Source organism: Microcaecilia unicolor, chromosome 8 (assembly GCF_901765095.1).
Source record: "Microcaecilia unicolor chromosome 8, aMicUni1.1, whole genome shotgun sequence".
NCBI classification, from domain to species: Eukaryota; Metazoa; Chordata; class Amphibia; order Gymnophiona; family Siphonopidae; genus Microcaecilia; species Microcaecilia unicolor.
Genome location: NC_044038.1, coordinates 145,287,118 through 145,314,631, shown reverse-complemented (window position 1 = coordinate 145,314,631; position 27,514 = coordinate 145,287,118). Strand labels below are relative to the sequence as shown.

The 27,514-nt window shown below is 46.4% G+C and overlaps 1 protein-coding gene across 2 annotated transcripts in view; it reads left to right on the top strand.

Moving 5' to 3' along the window:
• The window catches only part of DIAPH1 (diaphanous related formin 1), a 676,165-nt gene that overhangs the window by 161,195 nt on the left and 487,456 nt on the right, over nt 1-27,514 (top strand). For both annotated transcript variants that reach the window (XM_030213536.1, XM_030213537.1), the window contains one exon: nt 26,280-26,381. In XM_030213536.1, the coding sequence (XP_030069396.1) occupies nt 26,280-26,381 (102 nt within the window). The remainder of the gene's footprint in view (nt 1-26,279; nt 26,382-27,514) is intronic.

The following is a 27,514-nucleotide window of genomic DNA, read 5'->3' as shown; positions in this document are numbered from 1 at the left end:
GGAGTATCGAGTGCATCGATGTCGACAGCGTCAAGACCTCCGACCTCGGTGGCGACTGTATCTATTGCATCGAGGCATCGACCCTCTGCATCGTCGGGGCCGAGACATCGGAAGGCTGCGTCGGTGTCGGTGGTACCGGGACCTCCACTAGTGCTGATGTAGTCGGACGGTGGTGCTTCGACTGGAGTGCAGGTGAGGGCTGTCCATTCCCCTGCTGGTGGCGGTGAGGCTTCGGGTGGGTCTCCCCCTACCCTGAGGGCTCCTGCGGTACAGCCCCCCCGAGACCGACCTTCTTCGGCCTTGGCCCCGAGGAAGTGACGGTTGGATTCTACGTCCTCCTCGTCGGTACCGGGAAGTTCCGGTGACATGCTTCGTTTGAAAAAGTCAAAGAAGCATCGACACCGGTCTCCTTCCCGCATCGGTACCGAGAGCTCTGGGTCGCCGAGGGAATCGGCACCCAGTAGGCATCGGCACCGGGAGGACCGCTCACCCTCTGTTCAGGAGGTGTCGATGCGCTCCACCTTGGACAGCCCGGAACAGACTCTGACTTCGACGCCTGCATCGGCTTCCATGTCTTTCTCCACAGCCGCTCTGCACGAGAGTCTCCGGGCCGTTCTCCCAGAGATCCTGGGAGAGCTGTTGCGCCCTTCCCCTCCGGTACCAGGGGTGCTTGCGCCACCGGTACCGTCGAGTGAGGCGCCGGCTGGCCCCTTGCCCGGGGTGAGGTCTCCGACATCGGTGCCGCTTGCGGTACCGACTGCGGTCGCCTTCCAGGAAGGCTCCCCGACGACGTCGGCGGAGGGAGCTTCGCCGGTGCGGGCGAGGGAGTCTACCTCTCGACGCTCACGCCGTGGCCGTGTTTCCACGGAGTCGAGCCAGGCACGGCTTCAGACACAGGTTCATGAACTTGTGTCTGATACCGATGGTGAGGCCTCGTGGGAGGAGGAGGAGGAGGACATCAGATATTTCTCTGACGAGGAGTCTGATGGTCTTCCTTCTGATCCCACTCCCTCCTCTGAAAGGCAGCATTCTCCTCCCGAGAGTCTGTCTTTTGCGGCCTTTGTCCGGGAGATGTCTACGGCCATCCCCTTCCCGGTGGTTGTGGAGGACAAGCCCAGGGCTGAAATGTTTGAGCTCCTGGACTATCCTTCTCCACCTAAGGAAGCGTCCACAGTACCCATGCACCATGTCCTAAAAAAGACATTGCTGGCGAACTGGACCAAGCCGCTAAGTAATCCCCACATTCCCAAGAAGATCGAGTCCCAGTACCGGATCCATGGGGACCCAGAGCTGATGCGCACTCAGTTGCCTCACGACTCTGGAGTTGTGGATTTGGCCCTAAAGAAGGCTAAGAGTTCTAGGGAGCATGCTTCGGCGCCCCCGGGCAAAGACTCTAGAACCTTAGACTCCTTTGGGAGGAAGGCCTACCATTCCTCTATGCTCGTGGCCAAAATTCAGTCTTACCAGCTCTACACGAGCATACACATGCGGAACAATGTGCGGCAGTTGGCGGGCTTGGTGGACAAGCTCCCTCCTGAGCAAGCCAAGCCATTTCAGGAGGTGGTCAGGCAGCTGAAGGCGTGCAGAAAATTCCTGGCCAGAGGGGTATATGATACCTTTGATGTTGCGTCCAGGGCCGCTGCTCAAGGTGTGGTGATGCGCAGACTCTCATGGCTGCGTGCCTCCGACCTGGAGAATAGAATCCAGCAGCGGATTGCGGACTCGCCTTGCCGTGCGGACAATATTTTTGGAGAGAAGGTCGAACAGGTGGTAGAGCAGCTCCACCAGCGGGATACCGCTTTCGACAAGTTCTCCCGCCGGCAGCCTTCAGCTTCTACCTCCACAGGTAGACGTTTTTATGGGGGAAGGAAGACTGTTCCCTACTCTTCTGGTAAGCGTAGGTACAATCCTCCTTCTCGACAGCCTGCGGCCCAGGCTAAGCCCCAGCGAGCTCGCTCTCGTCAGCAGCGTGCGCCTCAGCAAGGCCCCTCGGCTCCCCAGCAAAAGCAAGGGGCGAGCTTTTGACTGGCTCCAGCAGAGCATAGCCGCCATCAATGTGTCAGGGCCGGGCGATCTGCCGGTCGGGGGGACGTTGAAAGTTTTTCACCAAAGGTGGCCTCTCATAACCTCCGACCAGTGGGTTCTTCAAATAGTCCGGCAAGGATACACCCTCAATTTGGCCTCCAAACCTCCAAATTGCCCACCGGGAGCTCAGTCTTACAGCTTCCAGCACAAGCAGGTACTTGCAGAGGAACTCTCCGCCCTTCTCAGCGCCAATGCGGTCGAGCCCGTGCCATCCGGGCAAGAAGGGCTGGGATTCTATTCCAGGTACTTCCTTGTGGAAAAGAAAACAGGGGGGATGCGTCCCATCCTAGACCTAAGGGCCCTGAACAAATATCTGGTCAAGGAAAAGTTCAGGATGCTTTCCCTGGGCACCCTTCTTCCCATGATTCAGGAAAACGATTGGCTATGCTCTCTGGACTTGAAGGACGCCTACACGCACATCCCGATACTGCCAGCTCACAAACAGTATCTGCGATTTCAACTGGGCACACGTCACTTCCAGTACTGTGTGCTACCCTTTGGGCTCGCCTCTGCGCCCAGAGTGTTCACGAAGTGCCTGGCTGTAGTAGCAGCGGCACTTCGCAGGCTGGGAGTACACGTGTTCCCTTATCTCGACGATTGGCTGGTGAAGAACATATCCGAGGCAGGAGCTCTACAGTCCATGCAGAGGACTTTGCCTCCTGGAGCTACTGGGGTTTGTGATGAATTATCCAATGTCCCACCTTCTCCCAGTACAGAGACTCGAGTTCATAGGAGCTCTGCTGGATTCTCAGACGGCTCGTGCCTATCTCCCAGAGACGAGAGCCAACAACTTGTTGTCCCTCGTCTCGCGGGTGCGAGCGTCCCAGCAGATCACAGCTTGGCAGATGTTGAGATTGCTGGGCCACATGGCCTCCACAGTTCATGTGACTCCCATGGCCCGCCTTCACATGCGATCTGCTCAGTGGACCCTAGCTTCCCAGGGGTTTCAGGCTGCTGGGGATCTAGAAGACGTGATCTACCTGTCCACGAGTTTTCTCAAATCCCTGTATTGGTGGACGATTTGGTCCAATTTGACTCTGGGACGTCCTTTCCAAATTCCTCAGCCACAAAAAGTGCTGACTACGGATGCGTCTCTCCTGGGGTGGGGAGCTCATGTCGATGGGCTTCACACCCAGGGAAGCTAGTCCCTCCAGGAACGCGATCTGCAGATCAATCTTCTGGAGTTACGAGCGGTCTGGAACGCTCTGAAGGCTTTCAGAGATCGGCTGTCCCACCAAATTATCCAAATTCAGACAGACAACCAGGTTGCCATGTATTACATCAACAAGCAGGGGGGCACCGGATCTCGCCCCCTGTGTCAGGAAGCCGTCAGCATGTGGCTGTGGGCTCGCTGTCACGGCATGGTGCTCCAAGCCACTTATCTGGCAGGCGTAAACAACAGTCTGGCCGACAGGTTGAGCAGGATTATGCAACCTCACGAGTGGTCGCTCAACTCCCGAGTAGTGCGCCAGATCTTTCAGGTGTGGGGCACCCCCTTGGTAGATCTCGAGCCAACCACAAAGTCCCTCAGTTCTGTTCCAGGCTTCAGGCCCATGGCAGACTGGCATCGGATGCCTTCCTCCTGGACTGGGGGGAAGGTCTGCTCTATGCTTATCCTCCCATACCTCTGGTGGGGAAGACTTTGTTGAAACTCAAGCAAGACCGAGGCACCATGATTCTGATCGCTCCTTTTTGGCCGCGTCAGATCTGGTTCCCTCTTCTTCTGGAGTTGTCCTCCGAAGAACCGTGGAGATTGGAGTGTGTTCCGACCCTCATCACACAGGACGAAGGGGCGCTTCTGCATCCCAACCTCCAGTCTCTGGCTCTCACGGCCTGGTTGTTGAGAGCGTAGACTTTGCCTCTTTGGGTCTGTCAGAGGGTGCCTCCTGCATCTTGCTTGCCTCCAGGAAAGATTCCACTAAGAGGAGTTACTTCTTTCTATGGCGGAGGTTTGCCGTCTGGTGTGACAGCAAGGCCCTAGATCCTCGCTTTTGTCCTACACAGACCCTGCTTGACTACCTTCTGCACTTGTCTGAGTCTGGTCTCAAGACCAACTCTGTAAGGGTTCACCTTAGTGCAATAAGTGCATACCATTACCGTGTGGAAGGTAAGCCGATCTCAGGACAGCCTTTAGTTCGCTTCATGAGAGGTTTGCTTTTGTCAAAGCCCCCTGTCAAACCTCCTACAGTGTCATGGGATCTCAATGTCGTTCTCACCCAGCTGATGAAACCTCCTTTTGAGCCACTGAACTCCTGCCATCTGAAGTACTTGACCTGGAAGGTCATTTTCTTGGTGGCAGTTACTTCAGCTAGTAGAGTGAGTGAGCTTCAGGCCCTGGTAGCCCAGGCCCCTTACACCAAATTTCATCATAACAGAGTATTCCTCCGCACTCACCCTAAGTTCTTGCCAAAGGTTGTGTCGGAGTTCCATCTGAACCAGTCAATTGTCTTGCCAACATTCTTTCCCCGTCCTCATTCCTGCCCTGCTGAACGTCAGCTGCACACATTGGACTGCAGGAGAGTATTGGCCTTCTATCTGGAGCGGACACAGCCCAACAGACAGTCCGCCCAATTGTTTGTTTCTTTTGATCCCAACAGGAGGGGAGTGGCTGTGGGGAAACGCACCATATCCAATTGGCTAGCAGATTGCATTTCCTTCACTTACGCCCAGGCTGGGCTGGCTCTTGAGGGTCATGTCACTGCTCATAATGTTAGAGCCATGGCAGCGTCGGTGGCCCACTTGAAGTCAGCCACTATTGAAGAGATTTGCAAAGCTGCGACATGGTCATCTGTCCACACATTCACATCTCATTACTGCCTGCAGCAGGATACCCGACGCAACAGTCGGTTCGGGCAGTCAGTGCTTCAGAATCTGTTCGGGGTTTAGGATCCACCCCCCTAGGCCCATGTTTATTCTGTTCCAGGCTACACTCTCAGTTAGTTGGATAAATTGTTAGGTCAATCTCAGTTATGTCCTCGCCGTTGCGAGGCCCAATTGACCATGTTTGTTGTTTTGAGTGAGCCTGGGGGCTAGGGATACCCCATCAGTGAGAACAAGCAGCCTGCTTGTCCTCGGAGAAAGCGAATGCTACATACCTGTAGAAGGTATTCACCGAGGACAGCAGGCTGATTGTTCTCACAATCCCGCCCGCCTCCCCTTTGGAGTTGTGTCTTCCCTTGTCTTTGTCTTGCTACATATGGGACTGACGAACACGAGCCGGTTCGGGTGGGAAGACGGCCGCGCATGCGCGGTGTGCATCTGCGCGCGAGGACTAGCAAAGGCCTTTGCTAGTGAAGTTTCCCATTGGAGGGGCTGCCGTGGACGTCACCCATCAGTGAGAACAATCAGCCTGCTGTCCTCGGAGAATACCTTCTACAGGTATGTAGCATTCGCTTTATTGGTGGACAGTCCGGTCCAATTTGACCATGGGACGCCCATTCCAAATTCCTCAACCACAAAAAGTACTGACGACGGATGCATCCCCCCTAGGGTGGGGAGCTCATGTAGATGGGCTTCACACTCAAGGAAGCCTGGTCCTTCCAGGAAACAGGTCTTCAGATCAACCTCCTTGAATTGTGAGTGATCTGGAATGCGCTAAAGGCTTTCAGAGATTGGCGGTCCAACCAAATCATCTTGATTCAAACAGACAATCAGGTTGCAATGTATTACACCAACAAATAGGGATGCACCGGATCTCGCCCTCTGCGTCAGGAAGCTGTTCAGATGTGGCTTTGGGCACGCCATCACGGCATGTTTCTCCAAGCTACTTATCTGGCAGGTGTAAACAACGGTCTAGCCAACAGACTGAGCAGCCTTGGGTCTTTCAGAGGGTGTCTCTCAGGTCTTGCTTGCTTCCAGGAAAGATTCCACGAAGAGGAGGTTTGCAGTCTGGTGTGACAGCAAGGCCCTAGATCCTCTTTCTTGTCCTACACAGACCCTGCTTGAATACCTTCTACACTTATCGGAGTCTGGCCTCAAAACCAACTCAGTAAGGGTTCATCTTAGTTTGATTAGTGCCTATCATCGCCGTGTTGAGGGTAAGCTTATCTTTGGACAGCCTTTAGTTGTTCGCTTCATGAGAGGTTTTTCTTTTGTCAAAGCCTCCTGTAAAACCTCCACCAGTGTCATGGGATCTCAACGTCATTCTCACCCAGCTGATGAAAGCTCCTTTTGAACCACTGAATTCCTGCCATCTGAAGTACTTGACCTGGAAGGTCATTTTCTTGGTGGCTGTTACTTCAGCTCATAGGGTCAGTGAGCTTCATGCCCTAGTGGTGGATTCGCCTTATACTAAGTTTCATCACAACAGAGTAGTCCTCTGCACGCACCCTAAGTTCCTTCCGAAGGTGGTATCGGAGTTCCATCTGAGCCAGTCAATTGTCTCGCCAACATTTTTTCCCCGACATCATGCCTACCTTGGCGAAAGCAGTTTGCACACTTTGGACTGCAAGAGAGCATTGGCCTTTTACGTGGAGCGGACAAAGCCATTCAGACAGTTCACCCAGTTGTTTGTTACTTTTGATCCCAATAGAAGGGGAGACACCATTGGGAAACGCACAATCTCAGATTGCATTTCCTTTACTTATGCCCAAGCTGGGCTGACTCTGGAGGGCCATGTCATGGCTCATAATGTAAGAGCCATGGCTGTATCGGTGGCTCACTTAGCCTCCATTGACGAGATCTGCAAGGCTGCAACATGGTCATCAGTCCACACATTCACATGTCAGTACTGCCTTGAGCAGGATACCCGACGCGACAGTCAGTTTGGGCAGTCAGTGCTACATAATCTGTTTGGGGTTTAGAATCCAACTCCACCCCCCTAGGCCCATTTTTATTCTGTTCCAGGCTGCACTCTCAGCTAGCTGTTTATAGTTTCAGGTTAATCTATGTTATGTCCTCGCCGTTGCGAGGCCCAATTGACCAATGTTCATTGTTTTGAGTGAGCCTGGATGCTAGGGATACCCCACGTGTGAGAACAAACAGCCTGCTTGTCCGCAGAGAAAGCGAAGATACTTACCTGTAGCAGGTATTCTCTGAGGACAGCAGACTGATTGTTCTCACAAACTCTCCCACCTCCCCTTTGGAGTTGTCATTTGTTATTTCTTATACTTTTGATTTAACTGAGGAGATGTGCTTGCGCGGCAGGCGGGAAGTCAGTTCGCGCATAGGCGCTGCACGCGCACCAGAAGACTGGCAAAATTTTGTTTATTTTTGCTCTGCAAAATTTCAATTCCCGGGCCGACGCGGACGTCGACCCACATGTGAGAACAATCAGCCTGTTGTCCTCGGAGAATACCTGCTGCAGATAAGTATCTTTGCCACATTAACAGGACAAAGTAAAGTAGGTAAAGGGAGGAGAACAGAACACACACACACACACTCGCTCTCACTCTCAAGTGAGGTCAAGTGGGCTCTGACCCAAAGTCATCTTTGAACAGAAATGTTTAATTGAGATTTAAATCTTTCAAGATTATTCTCCAAGCAAAGATGAAGTGGTAACGAATGTCAAAGTTGGGATCCATTTCTACTAAAAATCTTTGTGTGTATTTTATACCACATTCATATCGTGTGAGTGTGGGTGCAGTGTATCTCAGTGGAGGAGGGGAAGACATCTTAAAGTTGAATTTAGTGAGTAATATTGTTGGTTTAGACAATGCAAACAGCAGCAGTGATCCAAGGAAAGGCCGAAACAGCAATAAGTTCACTTAAATGGAACTTTAATTGGAACTAGACCCAACCTGGCCAAGTTTTGGATAACCTCCATCAGGGGTCACACTGATTTCCAAATAAGTTCTGCGCTGAAGAAGAATCGGTTCAAAAGCAGAGAGGCAGGAACAGCCTGGGTTACCATCTTCAGTAGCATGCCTATGATTCAAAGACTTCACTGGACATTGTTTTTCCTGAGTATCTGCACCTCTGTGGCACACACCTATGTCTTGGCGACAGAGGATCAAGTCAGCTGGAGCTGGTGTAAGGAGTTGCATTCCAGCCCTGTTGCGAATGTGGAGTATGTGTCTTGTTTGCCAGTAAAAGGCTGTTTGGCCGTTTATGCATTCCTAGAGTTCACAGACCAAAGGAAATGGCATCTATCCCTGAAGTGCAGGTCAGCCTTTGATACTGTGGTATTTTTTTATGTAAGATAAACCTGTTAGTTATGAGAGGATCAGACTTTGTAATTGAATGACTACCAAGAAACATCGCTTCTGTTTGATTGTCTATATTTGCTGTTTTTGTATGTTAAATAATTATTTTCTTGGCGTTCTCATTACCAGTGGACAGCGTGAACTTAGGACCATGGATAGGTATAATTTAATACCCTTGGCAGAGTCTTCACCTCTTTATCCCTATGTATGGGGATCTAGCCTAGGAGAGAGTCCTCCCTGCAGAATTAGGGGCTGTGTTCAAGTCTGTGCATTATTTCCTACAGTCCAAGACAGCAGAAGGCCTAAAAGTCCTAACTCGCATTGCAGCTAAAACTAGTGATCACCACCTCCATGAGAATATAGCATCTGTCCTTTTATCCATTCTAGATCTACGTGTAGGAGGGAGGCTACATTTATTTTGCAGACAGATGGCTCCTTCAAACCTCAGACAGGTGGGTTCTCCAAAAATTGTCTTGATAGGATTCCGTCTTTAGTTAGGGGATCAGCCCCTAAATTGCCCACAGAGAGCATCATGATTAAGTTCTCAGCATCAGGAAATACAGAAGGAAAGAGGGCAGGGATTTTATTCCAAGTACTAAGTCGGAGGGACTCCTAGATCTAAGAGTCCTGACCAAATATCTTAACAGAAAAAAGTTCAGGATTGTTCCTTTAGGCTCCCCGATATCATATTGTCAATAAAGGGGACTGGCTAAGTTCTCTAGCTTTAAAGGACTCTTATACTCAAATATAGGTATTTCCAAGCCACAGAGAGTATCTGCAATTCATCGTAGAGAAATACCATGACTAGTATGGTGTTCTGCCATTTGGCCTTGTGTCAGTGCCTTGAATATTCACAAAATATCTAATGGTTGTCGTCGTTTATTTATGTAGACTAGGGGGTGCGGCATGCTTTTCCCTATTTAGATGATTTGCTGGTCAAACACACTATTCAGGAAGGAGCAGAAACATTGTTTTCTGCAACCATCTGGGTACTGGAGTTGCTAAGGTTCATAATAAACTATTCAAAATCACATCTGGAATCAACTCAAAAATTGGAATTCTTTGGAGACTTGCTGGATATGACTCCAACTGTCTTTCTTCCACAAAGAATAATGAACTTAATTTCCATTGTGGAGGAAATACAGGAGAATCAGCAAGTCTTAGTTGGTCAAATATTGGAGATGTTGAACCTCATGGCACCATCAGTTTACATCATTCCCTATGGTGTGCCTTCATTTGAGGCAAACTCAGTGGACCCTATTCACCCTGTGGACTCAGTCCTTGGGGAATCTCCAGGACCATATGTCATGGAATCCCCTTCCAAATTCCTCCAGATCAAGCCATTGTAACAAGATGCATCCAATCCTGGCTGAGGAGCTCATCTAGATGAGTTTCATGCTCAGGATGTGTGGTTTCCTTAGGAAAGGCTTTATCACAAAACCTTCTTAGAGTTGAGAGCAATATGGAACATTCTAAAGGCTTTCAGAGATTGGTTATGCATCAAGATCATTCTGGTTCAGTTGGATAACCAGATGGCTGTGTGTTACATAAATATACAGGGAGGAATAGGGTCATACTTCCTGTGTTGGGAGATTGACCTATTTCTACATTATGACATTGTTATGGAATGATTCTCAGGGCCACATATGTAGCAGGCAAGGACAACGTTCTGGCAGACAGACTGAGTAGAGTCCTGTGACCTCACGAGTGTGATAGTGTAGTTCTTTTCTGTAGGATCTTTTGGGAGTGGAGCACTCCCTTGATAGATCTTTGCTACTCTTTCAAGAGGAAAGTTCCTTAGTTTTGCTTCAGGATAAGGACACACAGCAAACTGGCCTCTGATGCCTTTTTATCTGGAGAAGGATGTCTTCTGTACGTGCTTCGGCCAATACCCCTCATAGTGAAGGCCTTTTATTTATTTATTTATTTATTTAGATTTTGCTCACACCTTTTTCAGTAGTATCTCAAGGTGAGATACATTCAGGTACACTGGATATTTCTCTGTCCCAGGAGGGCTCACAATCTAAGTTTGTACCTGAGGCAATGGAGGGTTAAGTGACTTGCCCAAGATCACAAGGAGCAGCAGTGGGATTTTAACCGGCCACCTCTGGATGCTAAGACTGGTGCTCTAACCACTAGGCCACTCCTCTACTCCTATGAAGGATGAAGAAAACATGCTTTCTGAATCTCAAGCGAGATGAGGAAACCATGATTCTCTTAGCCCCTTATTGGCCCAGGTATTGTTCCTAGTTCTGTTGGACCTTTCAATCAGAATTCCTATGTTACTGGAATATTTTCCAACACTGATCATGGAAGTGAAGGGACACTGTTGTATCTCGGCTTGGAGTCCCTAGCTGTGTTTGGATTTTGAGAGCTTCACATTGTCTGTCCTGAACCTGCCTGACAGTGTATTGCAGTCATGCTATCTGACAGGAAGGATTCTACTAAGAGGGTATGTGGATTTGAATGGAAGAAGTTTAAGGTCACCATAGATCCCTTAACTTGCCCTAGACAAAAAGTTCTTGAATACTTTGAGGCAAGTCTTAAGGATAATGCGATTTGATATACCGCCTTTCTGTGGTACAGCCAGTGTTTACATTGGTTATATAGGGTACACGTTGGTGCAGTTGGAAATTATCATTGAGTAGAAGGAAAACCCATCTTCACAGCCTTTAGTTTGTTTTATGTGGGATTGCTGCTTTTGAAACCTCTCATCAAGCCTTGCTCAGTGTAATCGGACTTCTTACTCAGTTGATGGAAGCTCCTTTTGAGCTACCAGATCCTGTTAAAGTATCTGACCTGAAACGTCTTATATTTGGTGGTGGTTATTTCAGTATCCAGGGTTAGTGAGCTCAAAACCCTAGTAGCTGATCTGCCTTAACGTTTTGTTTTGTTTTTTTCAAATGCACAAACTGAGATTAGTAATCTTCAAGACTTCCAGCAAACTGTTCAGTCATCATAAAGAGGTCATGTTCCATTTTGCAGTATATTTCTAACCTTTTTACATTAAATACTCCACTTCCACTCTTCTCCCCCATTTGAAATTCTTTGCATTATAGCCCTTTTACTCAAGTATAATAGTCCATATTTTTTCACTAAAAGGATGATGCATGGAACCTCTTTGAAATATAGTTATTGGATTATAATTCCCTTCCAAATTTATAAAGCCTCTCAGCATGCTGACTCAGCCCATTGGGGTATAGTGGGGTTCCTCCGGGGGTCTGTGCTGGGACTGCTGCTTTTTAACATATTTGTAAATGATCTAGAGATGGGAGTAACTAATGAGGTAATTCAATTTGCTGATGACACAAAGCTATTCAAAATTGTTAAATCGCAAGAGGATTGTGAAAAATTACAAGAGGACTTTACAAGACTGGGAAACTGGGCATCTAAATGGCAGATGATGTTTAATGTAAGCAAGTGCAAAGTGATGCATGTGGGAAAGAGAAACCCGAACTATAGGTATGTGATACAAGGTTCCCGCACTTTTTCACATCCTCATATCTATTAGTTCTTTCCAAACACACACACCCCTCTTTCATTCATCATAAGCTATTTTTGTGTTTGTGTCTCTCCTATTCATTAGCTTTTCCTTTATATACACTTACCATTGTCTCACTCATTTCAGGCTTTATTTGATTCACTTAGTAACATAGTAAATGACGGCACATAAAGACCTGTACAGTCCATCCAGTCTGCCCAACAAGATAAACTCATTTTACATGGTATGTGATACTTTATATGTATACCTGAGTTTGATTTGTCCTTGCCTTTCTCAGGGCACAGATCATAGAAGTCTGCCCAGTACTGTTCTTGTACTAAGTTCTGAAGCTAACATGGAAGCCCCTTAAAATTTACACTCCAGCCCATCCCTATCTGTTCAGTCGCGATCAGGGCGTAGACCATAGAAGTCTGCCCAGCTCCCGTTTTGTTTCCAGTTACCGGCGTCGCCACCCAATCTCCGCTAAGATTCCGTGGAACCATTCCTTCTAAACAGGATTCCTTTGTATTTATCCCACGCATGTTTGAATTCCATTACTGTTTTCATCTCCACCACCTCCTGCGAACTGGTCAGCACCATTTGTTTACTCACCCATTATAACAAGTTCAATATGCTTTTGGATATGTTCCTTGGATTGCTTTTGTGTTTTTATTTGATTCATTCAATGTGGTTTTTTTTTTTTTTGTCAAAAATAAAATTTATACATAAAATTGTCAACCAACAGGCTGAATCAGCCTGTGAAATTACAGTATAGTATTTGCATTTTCTCCCCTTCCTTCCCCCCCCTAGTGACCCTTAGTACTCCCTATGTCTTATCGCATTCTAGTATTACAAATATAACAAAAAACAACAATTGACAAACATCTGGCTAAATTATTCCAGAATAAACTCCTTTGTTCGGCTTCGATTTATGTGAGTTATTTCACTGTGTTAATCCTGGGGAGTACCCTTCCCTACCCCCTGCCCTATCCATCCCTCCCTTTGCCCTACCCCCCCCCCCCCTTTTGCTCCTTGACAAAGTCAACTGTGTTGGTAATTCAGTTCTCACAAAGGTCAGTGTCTAAGGCAGTGGTATCTCTCATTGCACACTGCCTGCCCAACTATCAATAGATATTGTACCATCTATACCGCCATCAACAGCCCCTCTATTTATTGACTGGGCCTATGAAGCACAGGGGAAGCTTCAAAAATTCAGCAGTAAACTTCGTGCCTTAGCCGGAAGAGTAATCCACAGCATTTCCCATTGTGCCCTGAACCTGAGACCCGCGGGGCTTTCCAAATCAGTCACCCCACACCTATCTATTCTCATTTGTCGCACCATCTGCGCACGCCATGTCTGCAAAGGGGGTGTTTCTTTTGCCCTCCAGAATTGCAGAATTGTGGTTATTCCAAAATATATAGCCATCTTGGCAAATGCCCTAAAGCCCTCTGGGGGTTCTGCAGTAAATTTAAAGCGGTTAAATAAGATTAGGGGATCACAGATGAGGGTGCAATTCCACAATTGGTCTATTCCCGCTATAATCTGCCTCCAGAACCGCCCCACATAGGGACAACCCCAAAACATATGCCCCAGAGAGGCCGCCCCTTGGCTACATTTGGGGCAGGTTCCTTCGGCAGTAAACCCCGCTCTCTGTGCTCTGTGAGGAGATATGTGTGTTCTCAACAGCCATCGATATAATCTCTCTCTCTGGGGAATGGAGAGTCGTTGTTTATAAATGGATTTCAAATATGATCTACATTCTTCCTCTGTGAGTGTACAGCCCAGATCCCTTGACCATTCCCGTGCAATCTGTCGGAAATCTAGTTCTGCTGTTGTGTCCTTCAGTTGCCGATGATGGAATCTCAATGGTATTGAGAGCTGTGCTCCCAAAGTAAACTCCTCAGAGAGAACCTCCACCACATCCTCTGTAAGGTCTGTCCACTCTAGGGAAGCAACATAGTGGCTCAGCTGACGATATGCAAATTGGTATGTCGGGGGGATCCCATACCGGGTCTGAAGCTCTAGGTATGAGAGGATTCGTCCCTGTTCTGTGACTATGTGTGCCAGGTATACCATCCCCTTCCGTGCCCATTTGTTAAATATGCTAACCCCTTGGCCTGGCGGGAACGCTGGATTATCACATATTGACAGCCAAGGGGATGTACGGTGCAGAAAAGTGATAGCGTCTACACACCCACCTCCACGTCTCCCTGAGAGATTTCAAAAGGGGATGCCTTCGGAATGCTGCAATAGGCAGGGACGTCCCAGAGTGGAGCAGGTGACTAAAGTGTGTGTCTGGGAACATCGACGTCTCCACTGGTGTAATAGAAAAATCAGACGTCCCCCGATACCAATCATTTATGTGTCTCATGGAACTTGCGATTGCCAGGAATTTGATGTTTATGAGTCCCATGCTTCCCCCCTCCTTTCGGGCCGTCATCAGGTGATAAGGAATTCTAGGTTTCTTCCCCTGCCAAAGGTACTTTTGTATTAGGCGCTGTAAGAGCTTTTCATCTTTGCGTTTCAAAAACAGTGGTAATTGTTGAAAGACGTATAACCATTTGGGGGCAACCATCATATTAAACAGCGCTATTCTACCCCAGATTGTAAGTGGCAGCTCTACCCCAGATTGTAAGTGGCAGCTCCCTCCACATAAACAGCTTATTTCTAGTCATCTCCATCAGTGGACCTATGTTCTCTCTATACATGGAGGCCCCATCTCTAGTTATGTACACTCCTAGGTATTTCATTTTTGTTGTCTCCCATCTGAGTAAAGCCTCTCCTTGCCAGCATAACTTAATGTCACTATCCATGGACATCGCACAGGACTTAGAGAGGTTAAGGCCAAACCCTGATAGCTGCCCATACTCCCTAATCAATGCTAGGGCAGTCTTAAAGGACTCCTGCGGGTTAGTTAAAACCAGGAGGACGTCATCGGCGTAAGCCAAAGCTCGGACCTCCTGTTCCCCCAATCGTACCCCCCTTATTCCCGGATCTGAGTTTAGAAGACGTAATAATGGTTCTAGTGTAAGATCAAACAAAAGTGGGGATAAGGGGCAGCCTTGTCGCGTTCCCCTGCCTATCTGAAACCTTTTCGAGATCCCCCCATTTGCTGTAACATAAGCTTCCAGACCAGAATATAGAGCCCTAATTGCTTGCCTCACTTCGGCCGGGATTCCTATCCAGTCTAGCATATAAAACAAGAAAGTCCATTCGACCCTGTCAAAAGCCTTTGTGGCATCGAGGCTCACCAACATCCCAGGGATTTCCTCATGCCGGCACTTTGCCATTGTCAGTAAGACTCTCCGAATATGTGATACCGAGTGCCTTTTGGGGATAAATCCCACTTGTGTAGGCTCAATCACACTCGGTAGACATGCGTTGAGCCGAGTGGCCAGGATCTTCGCTAACAGTTTGATATCGACATTAATCAGCGAGATAGGTCTATAGGATTCGGACTCCTCCCCACATTTTCCCGGCTTCAACAATAGTGATATGCAAGCAGTGTTTTCATGCAGTGGGAATCTCCCTTCCTGTATTACTGCCTGGTGATATTCAAATAATGGGCATAGCAACCGGGGCTGTAGCAGTTTGTAAAATTCTCCCGAGTACCCATCCACCCCGGGAGCTGAGAAAGACTTTAGCCCTTTTATTGCTTCAGACAGCTCCTTAAGTTGAATAGGGGCCTCTAGGCATGCTATCTCTGACTCTCCCAATTTTGGCATTTTTGCCCTACCGAGAAAGTCACTCATATGGGCCTCCGTAGCAGGCCGATTGGCCCTGTAGAGGCGACTAAAATGATCGTGTAATATTTGAAGGATCCTATCTGGGTCATTAGTAAGGCCTCCCGTCTTTTCCTTCAGGGCCGATATAGCTCTATTTCCTTCCCGTTTCCGAACTAGCCGGGCCAACATACCCCCTGCTCTGTTTCCAAAGCGGTGAAACTTATATTTTTGAAAGGTTCTATTCTTTAGCATTCTTTCGTGCAATAGGGAATTTACAGCGGCCTGTATAGACAGATAGGCCTCTCTGTTAGCCACGGACTGCCGTTTGGTATATTGACGCCTAGCATTCCGCAGCCGCCTGTTCAGTTGCAAAAGGCTAGCTGCATTCTTTTTCCGTTTATTTGCTACATATGCTATCAGATCCCCCCGCAACACCGCCTTTCCAGCGCACCAAAATAGTTGTGGGTTCGATTTGTGTTCTTTATTAAACAATTCATATTCTTCCCACTTTTTTACTAAAAATTTTTGAAAAGATTTATCCTTTACCAGGTGGCCAGGGAACCTCCACCGTCTGGCCGGCTGAAAGCCACCTGGGGCCTCCAGCTCCAACCAGACGGGGCTATGGTCAGATATCAATACTTCCTCGATTTTTGTGTCCCGGACACAATGGAACAAGGCTGCTGAAATAAATATGTAGTCTAATCTTCCCCATGTCCCGTGGGCCCTGGACCGATGTGTATAATCTCTTTGATCAGGGTGTAAATTCCGCCATGCATCCACTACAGAGAGGGAGTTGGCAAACTCACTTAGCATCTGTGACCCCCTCCGACCCTCCACTCCTCTGCCGCCCACCCCTGAATAATCCATCTTAGGGTCTATTGATATATTCATGTCCCCTGTTATGATCAAATGTTTGTCTTCATAAGGTAGCAGCCGTCTCAACAACCCTGGGAAGAAGGAGCTGTCAGGAGGGGTAGGAGCATAGATATTCAGCAAGTATAATTCCCTCCCTTGTAGCCATAGCTTAACCAAAAGGAATCGCCCTTTGGGATCTTGGAGGACCGTTTCTACCTTACAGGCCAGTCGGCGGTGAATACATACTGCCACTCCTCCTCTCCGCCCGTCTGGGGATGCATATATCACCTGTCCTACCCATCCCTGTTTGAGTTTTTCATGTTCTGCTGCCATCAGCTTTGTTTCCTGTAAACACGCTATATCTACATTGAGGTGTTTTAAATGTGCCAGTATCTTTTTCCTTTTAATGGGAGACGTGATGCCCCCCACATTCCAAGTGACTAATTTACAGTGTGTAGTCGTGTGGGTTTGCTATCTTCCAGTATGTAAACTCGGAGAACTCAGCCCCTGGGTCCCAGCCCTTCCCCAGTAGCTGTATACATAGTCTTTTCCCTATCGTTCCCGCCACCATGGGCATGCAATTCCAGTGTGTTTCTTCCTTTTGCTTGGCCTGTGTGTGAGACCCTATCCTTATAGCTCTGGAGCACCCTCCCTCCCTTAGACATTGATTTTCAAATCTCCGTCTTCCCCTCCCTATACCCATCCCGTTACCTAGGTCCCCCTCCCTTCCAACCCTAACCATTACTTCTCTCCTTCCAGGTGACATATTACCGCTACAAGGTTCCCCCTCCCCCCCTCCCTTCAGCTCTCCCCCCCGACCCCAGTGGAAGCTCCCCCCCCTTTTGGGATCAGGTCGAATCTAAAATGACCCTTAAGTATGCAAACTCCCTCCACCACTATTCTTATTAATGAAACATATAACATATTAGTACTTTATCAATATTGCACCAACAAATGCCTTACATAACCTTAGTAGATCACACCAACATCTCTTTCTTATATACTTGAAAATGTTGCGTGAGCCTTCAACAAGAGTCTTCTGGTCTTATAGTCAGGTTGGTGCAGCGTCTGGCGCCTGTAGTTCAACGTCTATAAACTGTTGGGCCTCTTGGACTGAGTGGAAGGAACGCCATCTGTTTTCATGTTGGATCTTCAAAACAGCCGGGTAAAGCAGCAAGAATCTTGTTTTTCTGTTGACCAATGTTGTGCAAAGCGGGTGAAATCGGCGCCTTTGCTCTTGTACTCCTGCTGAGTAATCTTGGAAGATTTTTATCTGGGCTCCGTCATATCTCAGAGTGTCTCTTTTTAAACGGAAGCCCCTCATAATTTCTTCTTTATGCAAGTAGTTATGAACTTTAATTATCACCAATCTGGGTCTTTGCTGTCCCTGTTGCCACCGGCCCAGCCTGTGAGCCCTTTCTATGCACAATTCTCCATAACTATCAGACAGAGCCAGTTCTTTTTTAAGCCACTGCTCCAACACGTGCCCCAGTAATTTCTCTGGGATTGCCTCTGGTAGGCCAACAATTCGCAAGTTGCATCTTCTTGCTCTGTTCTCCATGTCTTCGATCTTATCTTGTTGTGCCTTGAGTTGATCCATCATCCGGGTAACATCTTGGGTGCTCTGTGCCCTGGTATCTTCCAAAACTGAGATTCTGCTTTCCGCTTCTCCCAGTCTCTTCACTGTATCTGCCATGGTAGCTTCCATGTTGCTCATTTGGCGTTCTAGCAGGTCAAATCTTGGGTTAAGTGCAGCACTTACTGCCATAGTGATCTGAGCCAATTGTTTTTCAGAGAAATCCCCAAGCTTTTCAACTTTCCTTCTGCCATTTGTGCCCCTGTGGGTGGAGGAGTACTTTTCCCCTTATCGTATTTGGTGCCGCTTCGAGTTGTACCAGCAGACTTAGGCCTCAAATATTGCTCCATACAGTCCGTGTATCGCCCTGTACTGTGCTTTGCACGCCAACTTAGTGGCGCTGGCACCCTTATCTGAGAATATCGAAGGAGCAGAATATCCTGTAACCAATGTGCACTGCTACTGCATTTTCTATGATAGTTTAATTATTATGAGCAGGGCAACACTCTCCTTGATTCATTTCTTTGTCCAGACTGTATAATAATGTCGATCTTGGCACAATTCCTCTCCTCTATTAGCAGTTATCTTATCTAGAAAGTTCAAGGGGGCTGCTGTAGCAAATTTCTTAGTTTACACGAGTCACCAGTGCGTCGCTTGCTTTTCTATTACAATGGGTTTAGCTTGCTTTTCCCCTCGGCTATGGAGATTGCTATAGACCGGGCTAGCACCCTCTTCGAGGCGGGGGAGGAGCAGCAGGGAGGAACTATCGCTAAGTTGCTCCTGCTTTTATCGCCCTTCCTTTGTTCTGAGCCCAGCTCCTTATCATACCGCCACTTGCCGCTTACCCATGCTGCCGTCCTTTCTCTGCCCGTTCCGGGATTCTTCCGACCGCCATCTTGGATCGCGGCGCACGCGGTTCAATAAACTTCGGCTACAGCTCTAAGGGGCGCATCGGCAAGGTCCCGCAGGTATCTTCTGTCTCTCGGAACCTTTAGGCAGCGCTGGTTGTCGCGGGGGAGTCCCAGCAGGCGGGGGGAGATGGAAGTCCCTCGTGCGGTGTTGCGGAGCCCTCTAATCAGCGGCCATCTTCCTGCTCGGCTCCACCGGAAGTCGTCTCAATGTGTTTTTTAAGATATACAGTGCAATCCGCTTAAGTGCAAGGTTCTGGGACCAAAGAAATGCATGCAGTTAACCAGAGCGTGCACTTAACCGTTGTGATCCAAAGAAGCTTGACATCTGATAAACATATGTACAGTACTGTTTATTATTATACATACAATATACAGTCTCAGTTAACTGACATTAGGCTGGCTTGAAGTAATCAGTTATAGTCCTCTGTACACTCTTGTGTCTGTGATTTCCTTAGATTACGTCTGCCAGATGGTAAAAACTGTCATAATACTTTCATCCAGTGGCCTCCAGATAGGCCCGCATGGTGTTGAGACTCTCTAGCGCTCTTGCAAAAGTGACAGGAGGAGGTTGTTGAATTTCATCAGCATATACCTCGCTGCTCATTTCTTCATCTGCTCCATCATCAGCTGTTGTTGCCTGCATGTAGGAGCAGATCTCAACATCAGTGCTGTCTTCAGCTGTTTGTAGATCGTAATCAAAGCTACGTAGCGATGGAACTCCTCTTCAGTAAAACTGGCTGGGATGTCAATAACCTCTTCATCTGACGCGTTTGCAACAGCTGCACCTGTTTCATCCCTCTCGACATCCATAACAAAGCTTGCTCGCTTGTAGCAGTTCACAATGGTTGCCTGTCTAACATGATTCCAGGCTTCTTTCTGCATATGTAGGGAATCCAACAGTGATAGATTACAAGCCAGTTCAACAGCACGTTTATCCTTGCCAGTCTGGTCATCCATAACGCTCATCAGATGACGTAGCACAAGAGCCCGATAATGTTGTTTGAAATTGGCTATTTTGCCCTGATCCATAGGTTGGATCAGAGAGGTAGTGTTTGGTGGCAGGAAGACCACCTTGACGTTAGACAGTCTGACATCATCCCTGTGTGCAGCACAATTATCACAAAGCAGCAAAATCTGACGCTTTTGTGCCCGCATTCTAGTGTCAAACTTCTTTAGCCACTGCTTCCAAATTTCCCCAGTCATCCATGAATTTGCGTTAGCCTCGTATGACATAGGAAGTCACTTAACTTTCTTGAAGCAATGGGGCTGTTTGCTCTTTCTAATGACAAGGGGTTTCCAACTTCTCACTCCCATCCATATTGCAGCAAAGGAGGATTGTCAGTCGGTCCTTCGATGTTTTACCTCCATTAGTTTCGGCATGTTTGAATGCAAGTGTTCCATCAGGAATCGCTTGCCAGTAGAGACCATTTTTGTCAGCATTGAAAATGTCACGAGGTGCAAACTCGTTCAAGATGGTAGGAAGAACTGAAACAACTCAATTTTCAGCACCAAAGTCATCAGTGTCTTGTTTCTCACCATGCTGTTTCTTGAATTTTATGTTGTTCCTCTTCTTCCACCTTTCCAACCATCCAACAGTGGCTTTGAATTCAGTCAGTCCAAGACTTTCAGCTAGCTGGTTAGCTTTCTCCATGAGCAGTGGACCATTGACAGGAAACTGTCTGCTCCTGACTTGAGAAAACTACTGAAAAAGAGCATCTTCTATCTCCTCAGCTTTTCCTACCCGTTTTCGTTTCCATTGTGGATTTGTATTATTTTGCCAGTCTTCCAGAAGCTGATCTTTCTGCTTCAAGACACATGAACTTTGACTGGAATTGACACCATATTCTTTAGCAATAGATGCTTGACTTTGTTTTCTAATTTTTTAAGAACTTCTATTTGTTCAGCCAATGTTAAAGTCTTACAGTTCCGCTGCGACGACGACCACAGTGTACGCCCTAATAACATTCTTTCGCTTATTCTGCCTATTGCAGTTAAAGAGGCAGTAAATTTGAAATCTTGTTGGTTGTCACACGCCAATCAGCTTCCATATTACATGCACGCGTTTATGCGGAGTTTTTCCAGCAGAGGAGCGGTTTTGAACCATGCATATAAGCGAATCTTGCACTTATCAGTGGTGCGCTAAAACGAAGTTGGTCCCCTTAGAAATTGATGGTGCCAAAAACGGGACCGAAGTACGGCATGCATGTAAACAGAGCATGCTCTTATCCGATGTGCACTTAAATGGAGTGCACTGTATATATATTTTTAAATATTTTTTATTTTTATATGTATATTTTAAGCTTTTTGTTTAGTCATATGCTACTTATGATTTTATTTATTTCCATGGACCTATATTTATGTATTTTATTTTAACTTGTAGGCTCCTGAGGCAGGCGGTGTTTGCCGAAACATGGTGCCGTGTCAAGTCCAGGGCTGCCGAGAGAGTGAGCCAGTTCAGGGCCGCCCTCCCCCCCCCCCCCGAAGTACTTTGGCTGGCTCTGCCAGCTGCAGGCAGCGCAGCTCCTTCCTCTGCTCAGCAATGCCTGCCCCTGTGGCTGCTTTCCTCAGGTTGCACATGCTCAGTCTCAAAACTGCTGAAGCGCGGCCTGAGAACCCAGCAGCTGCTAGGCATGCAAAGCAAAGGGGGGTCCGGCGCTGAAGTTTTCTCTCTCTCCTGCTCCTGTTGGGACGCGATCAAACGGGGTCCCATCAAGAGCAGGAGAGAGAGACCCCGGTGCTGGGCCCCCCTTGGAGGCCCAGGCCCGGGGGATTTTGCCCCCACCCCCACCTCCTCGGCGGCCCTGGTCGAGTCTTACCTACTATTAAAGAATATTTTGCCATCGCTCATCTCCGTAGATTTGGTTGGAAGTGTCCTGTTGATCACGCTACTCCCCTGCCTCAGCATTTCTTCTTGTAGCGGATCCAGTTTATCCACTTCTGTGACTTTTTTTTGTATGTTCTCCTTGAACATAAACAAGAAGTTCTTGGTATCCTGCGTTGATGTCAATTCTGGTAACAACCTGCGTCAATGCTGAGAACATCTTGCTTGTCCTGGAACATCGTGACCTTATCAGCAGTTGCTAAGTACAGTAAACAAGGGTTGTTGTTCTTCTGTCAGACTGGATGTCTTCACAATGTCTTAGCATCTTTAGAGAGAAAATTTCTGAATTTGCACATATAATCAGGTTCTTAATGCTGGATAGTTCCATTTATATAGGACCATAGATGTCATGTAAGTCCATATAGTTTCATGGATGGCTAGTCATAGTGCTACAGTAGTGCTTTAGTAGCTTTGCTCCTACATTTTCTACAATGAGACCTAGATATTTTTTGACTTCTGACTCTTAAGGTGGACCCTAGCATCAGGTAACTATGATTTGGATTATTCTTCCCAGTGTGCATCACTTTGCATTTGTCCACTTAAATTTCAACTGCCATTTGGATGCGCAGCCTTCATTTTCTAAGGTCTTCCTGCAATTTTTCACAATCCACATGTGTTTTGACAAATTTAATCACCTCACTTGTTCCGATTTCCAGATCCTTTATAAATATGCTACATAGCACCTGTCCCAGTAGATCCCTTTGGCACTCTACTGTTCACCCTCTTCCAGTGAGAAAAATGGCCATTTAACCCTACCTTCTGTTTTCTATCTAATAACTAATTCCTAATCCACAGATGGACATTGCTCTTTTCCCATGACTTTTTAATTTTCTTAGGAGTCTCTCATGATGAAGTTTGTCAAATGCTTTCTGAAAATCAGATACACTAAATCAATGGGCTCACCTTTATCCATGTGTTTGTTCATGCCTTCAAATAAATGAAGCAATTTGACGAGGCAAGACTTCCCTTGACTGAACCCATGCTGTCTTTGTCTATGTGTTTCGTAATCTTATTCTTTATAATAATTACCACTCTTTTGTTCGGCACTGACTTCAGGTTACCGGTCTGTAATTTCCTGGATCACCCCTGAAACCCTTTTAAAAAATCTGTTACATTGGCCACCCTCCAATCTTGAGGTATTACAGACAATTTTATCGACAGGTTACACAGATCACTAACAGCAGATCATTAAAAGACTGGAACCAAACTGGTTAGAAAAATAAAATGTCCAGAGAACAGGTAGAAAAGAAAAAAATAAATTAACATTTTTGTGGATTATAATGTACCAGCTTAGAAGAATTATGCTTCTCTTCTACTTTTATATTTTGCACAACAGGGAAATGCACTAGTTTTTTTCCCCAACTATTGTATTGCTTGTAGAGTTCAGTATATTAGATGAGTCCACCTTCTTTGTGTGACAGAGGTGATGGAGTCTGCTAAGTCGCTGTGTAGGCACCTGTAGCTTGTTTTAGTTTCTCAATACTAGGTGTTTTGGTGCACTTGGAACTAGTGCAGTATTATAATATTGTGTATTCATAGTTAGGAGTACTGCAATCCTAGGAGTAGGGCTGTTATGATACTTTTGCTGTGTATGTTTTGAATTCCTTTTTTAGGGTTTTATGTTATTTCATAAAGTGGCAATGGAATGAGAGTATATGTAACTGTTTCTGAGGTGACCCCATAATTTTGATGTATTTTGTTTTAATGGTAAGTTGAAAGACTATACAGTGGTGGAAATAAGTATTTGATCCCTTGCTGATTTTGTAAGTTTGCCCACTGACAAAGACATGAGCAGCCCATAATTGAAGGGTAGGTTATTGGTAACAGTGAGAGATAGCACATCACAAATTAAATCCGGAAAATCACATTGTGGAAAGTATATGAATTTATTTGCATTCTGCAGAGGGAAATAAGTATTTGATCCCCCACCAACCAGTAAGAGATCTGGCCCCTACAGACCAGGTAGATGCTCCAAATCAACTCGTTACCTGCATGACAGACAGCTGTCGGCAATGGTCACCTGTATGAAAGACACCTGTCCACAGACTCAGTGAATCAGTCAGACTCTAACCTCTACAAAATGGCCAAGAGCAAGGAGCTGTCTAAGGATGTCAGGGACAAGATCATACACCTGCACAAGGCTGGAATGGGCTACAAAACCATCAGTAAGACGCTGGGCGAGAAGGAGACAACTGTTGGTGCCATAGTAAGAAAATGGAAGAAGTACAAAATGACTGTCAATCGACAAAGATCTGGGGCTCCACGCAAAATCTCACCTCGTGGGGTATCCTTGATCATGAGGAAGGTTAGAAATCAGCCTACAACTACAAGGGGGGGGAACTTGTCAATGATCTCAAGGCAGCTGGGACCACTGTCACCACGAAAACCATTGGTAACACATTACGACATAACGGATTGCAATCCTGCAGTGCCCGCAAGGTCCCCCTGCTCCGGAAGGCACATGTGACGGCCCGTCTGAAGTTTGCCAGTGAACACCTGGATGATGCCGAGAGTGATTGGGAGAAGGTGCTGTGGTCAGATGAGACAAAAATTGAGCTCTTTGGCATGAACTCAACTCGCCGTGTTTGGAGGAAGAGAAATGCTGCCTATGACCCAAAGAACACCGTCCCCACTGTCAAGCATGGAGGTGGAAATGTTATGTTTTGGGGGTGTTTCTCTGCTAAGGGCACAGGACTACTTCACCGCATCAATGGGAGAATGGATGGGGCCATGTACCGTACAATTCTGAGTGACAACCTCCTTCCCTCCGCCAGGGCTTTAAAAATGGGTCGTGGCTGGGTCTTCCAGCACAACAATGACCCAAAACATACAGCCAAGGCAACAAAGGAGTGGCTCAGGAAGAAGCACATTAGGGTCATGGAGTGGCCTAGCCAGTCACCAGACCTTAATCCCATTGAAAACTTATGGAGGGAGCTGAAGCTGCGAGTTGCCAAGCGACAGCCCAGAACTCTTAATGATTTAGAGATGATCTGCAAAGAGGAGTGGACCAAAATTCCTCCTGACATGTGTGCAAACCTCATCATCAACTACAGAAGACGTCTGACCGCTGTGCTTGCCAACAAGGGTTTTGCCACCAAGTATTAGGTCTTGTTTGCCAGAGGGATTAAATACTTATTTCCCTCTGCAGAATGCAAATAAATTCATATACTTTCCACAATGTGGTTTTCCGGATTTAATTTGTGATGTGCTATCTCTCACTGTTACCAATAACCTACTCTTCAATTATGGGCTGCTCATGTCTTTGTCAGTGGGCAAACTTACAAAATCAGCAAGGGATCAAATACTTATTTCCACCACTGTAGGTCTTCACTCCATTGTTAAGGAAATGTGGAGTGTGCACAAATTCTGTATTGAGATTAAGTCCTGTATAGAATTCATACTTCACTCCCATGTAGAAGAATATATTGAATGATTTTATTTAATTTGTTCCATTTGTATCTTGCCTATCAGTACAGTCCTAAGTGGGTAACATTATGAATTAACAATAATATGATATAACAGGTCACTTAATAAAATGTGTTTCTCGGTTAATATGACCTAGGATTCTAAATACTATCAATTATAAAGGTAATTGTAATAGGTGGCTCAAAGTAGCTGGGGGGGGGGGGGGGGGGGGGGGGGGGGGGGGGGGGGGGGGGTAAGAGTAGAGGACAACCAAAAACAGTTGTGTGTTCAGGTTTCAGACGAAACCAAATCTGTGTCCGAAATTTGTCACTCAGATTCAGCAGAAACCTAAACCATCCCAGCCCCCTAAACCAAAGGAGCTGCCACTTCCAAACAGAAGAAGCCCCCTTCCGAGCCCACCTGTAGGCCCACTTACCCCCCACTCCCAGCCCACCTTGCTGCCCTGGTGGTTTAGTGGCTGTTCAGGGCGGGAGTAATCCTTAGTTATTCCTGTCCATGCTGTCTGTGTGGTCAAATTGGCTGCTGCAACTTCTAGTGGTAGTCTAGCAAGATTGCTGCTGGAGTTTGCAGTAGTCATTTTGAGATTGGGGCCAGCTGATCCAAATATTTCTGTCTAGAGATGTCACTGGTAGAGAGACGGAGCACAGCTGGTCCCAAGAGGGTGGGGGTGTGTGTGTGTGTGCAGAGCAAGTAGCTGCAATGCTAGGGGATGGGAACTGTTGGATTGGGGAGGGGGGGTATCCTCAAAAAATGTTTGTCCAGTGCTCTGTAGGTGGTAAAAGCAGCCCTGGAAACTGGATGACTCTCCTACTTTTTATCTTCCTTCAGTTTTGAAGTTTCTATAATTGTGCACATGTAGATAGATTTTTTGCCTTATTTTAATAAATCTAACATACAAAAATACTATTCTGTGACTAATGCCATTAGGATATATGTGAACGTATCTGACCAAAAGATAATAAATGTAACATATAAAAATACTATTCTGTGACTAATGCCAATAGAATAAATGTGAATGCATCAGACCAAAGGAATTGATAGCATATGGAATATCTGGGTATCCTATCAAAAGTTTTTAAGACTTCTTTTTGTGTGTGCGCAATAATGCAAAATCTGTATCTTGCATTCATAGATGGTATTTATTTTTCTGTTTTAATGGAGGTTAATTAAGTAATGCGATTGGTCATTTATCCAGGTGGACATGAATCTGAATGATGAGAAGCAACAACCATTGCGTGCAAAGGATATTATGATAAAGAGGGAAATGGTGTCTCAGTACATGCATACCTCCAAAGTTGTGAGTATTTCATGACTAGTTCCAGCTCTGTGAAATCAATGAGAAGCCTTTTACATCAATAAGGCACTAGCATGAACTGAAGACTGTACCGACCTTTTTCACTTGGAAGGTGTATTGTTCATAAAGATACAGGTTCTGTGTCGGATCTGAGAGATTTGGGTCCATTTTCCTAAGCATAATACAAGGTTCAGTTACTGATTCCCCCCCTTGGTGAAATTGCAGCTAAGAAGTTTATATTTGAAAGCATTTAGCTAACTTTTGGAGTTAGCTGGACAAACCCTGAATTCTAAGTTTCCAGCCTCATGAATAGATAAATTTTAGCCAGATAAAAGAAAGTGGTGTCCGAGTGTTCCAGAATGTGGTATTATTTTATTTGGCTAGCACTGGTATTTAGTACTAGCTGGATAAACTTGGCTAACTCTGTTGAAAAAATTGCTGTCCTGAAGTTAGCAGGGATAGATTAAAAAAAAATGTAACAGATGAACATTGGCTTCTACCCCTCCACCCATGATAATCCAATATTTGTAGTGTGGACCAAGTAGCCTATGGGCTTAATATGCTGCCATCTGTCAGTTTTCCACGTGCTGTTTACATATCTTTTTAAAGAAAGGCAATACATTTACAGTTTTCAGCACATTTCCTAGTATAGATGTGCAACTCAGGTGTTTTAACATACTAGGTGGATGCTTTACTAATCAGGACCTTTCGCAGCCAACTCACACATACCTCTCCTGCCCAAATGAATCCAAGATGCATTTGCAATAGGCAGTAAAATTTCCCCTCTCAGCTAGTCTCACTCTTCTGTAGTAGACTGCATCTTAAGGCTTTAATCTGCCATTACCCTTTCCTTAATTATTTAATAAAATTGTTAGCAGCATTATTATCATTGTTTAAAGTTTAGTTATTACAGTTGAAAAGGCTGCCTTTCGAAACCAACAGCAAAGCAGTGTACAATAAGGTATAAAACCACCATAGAAAATAATAAAATATCACATAAACAATATAGTACAATAGAAATGCAAAATAAAGGTCAAACCAAATTGAAAAAGGTAAAAGAAAAATATGAAAATAAAGGTGGTCTCTTCCAGTTCGACAATGTAATTAGACCAACATCAAGACTGAATTTGGCGACA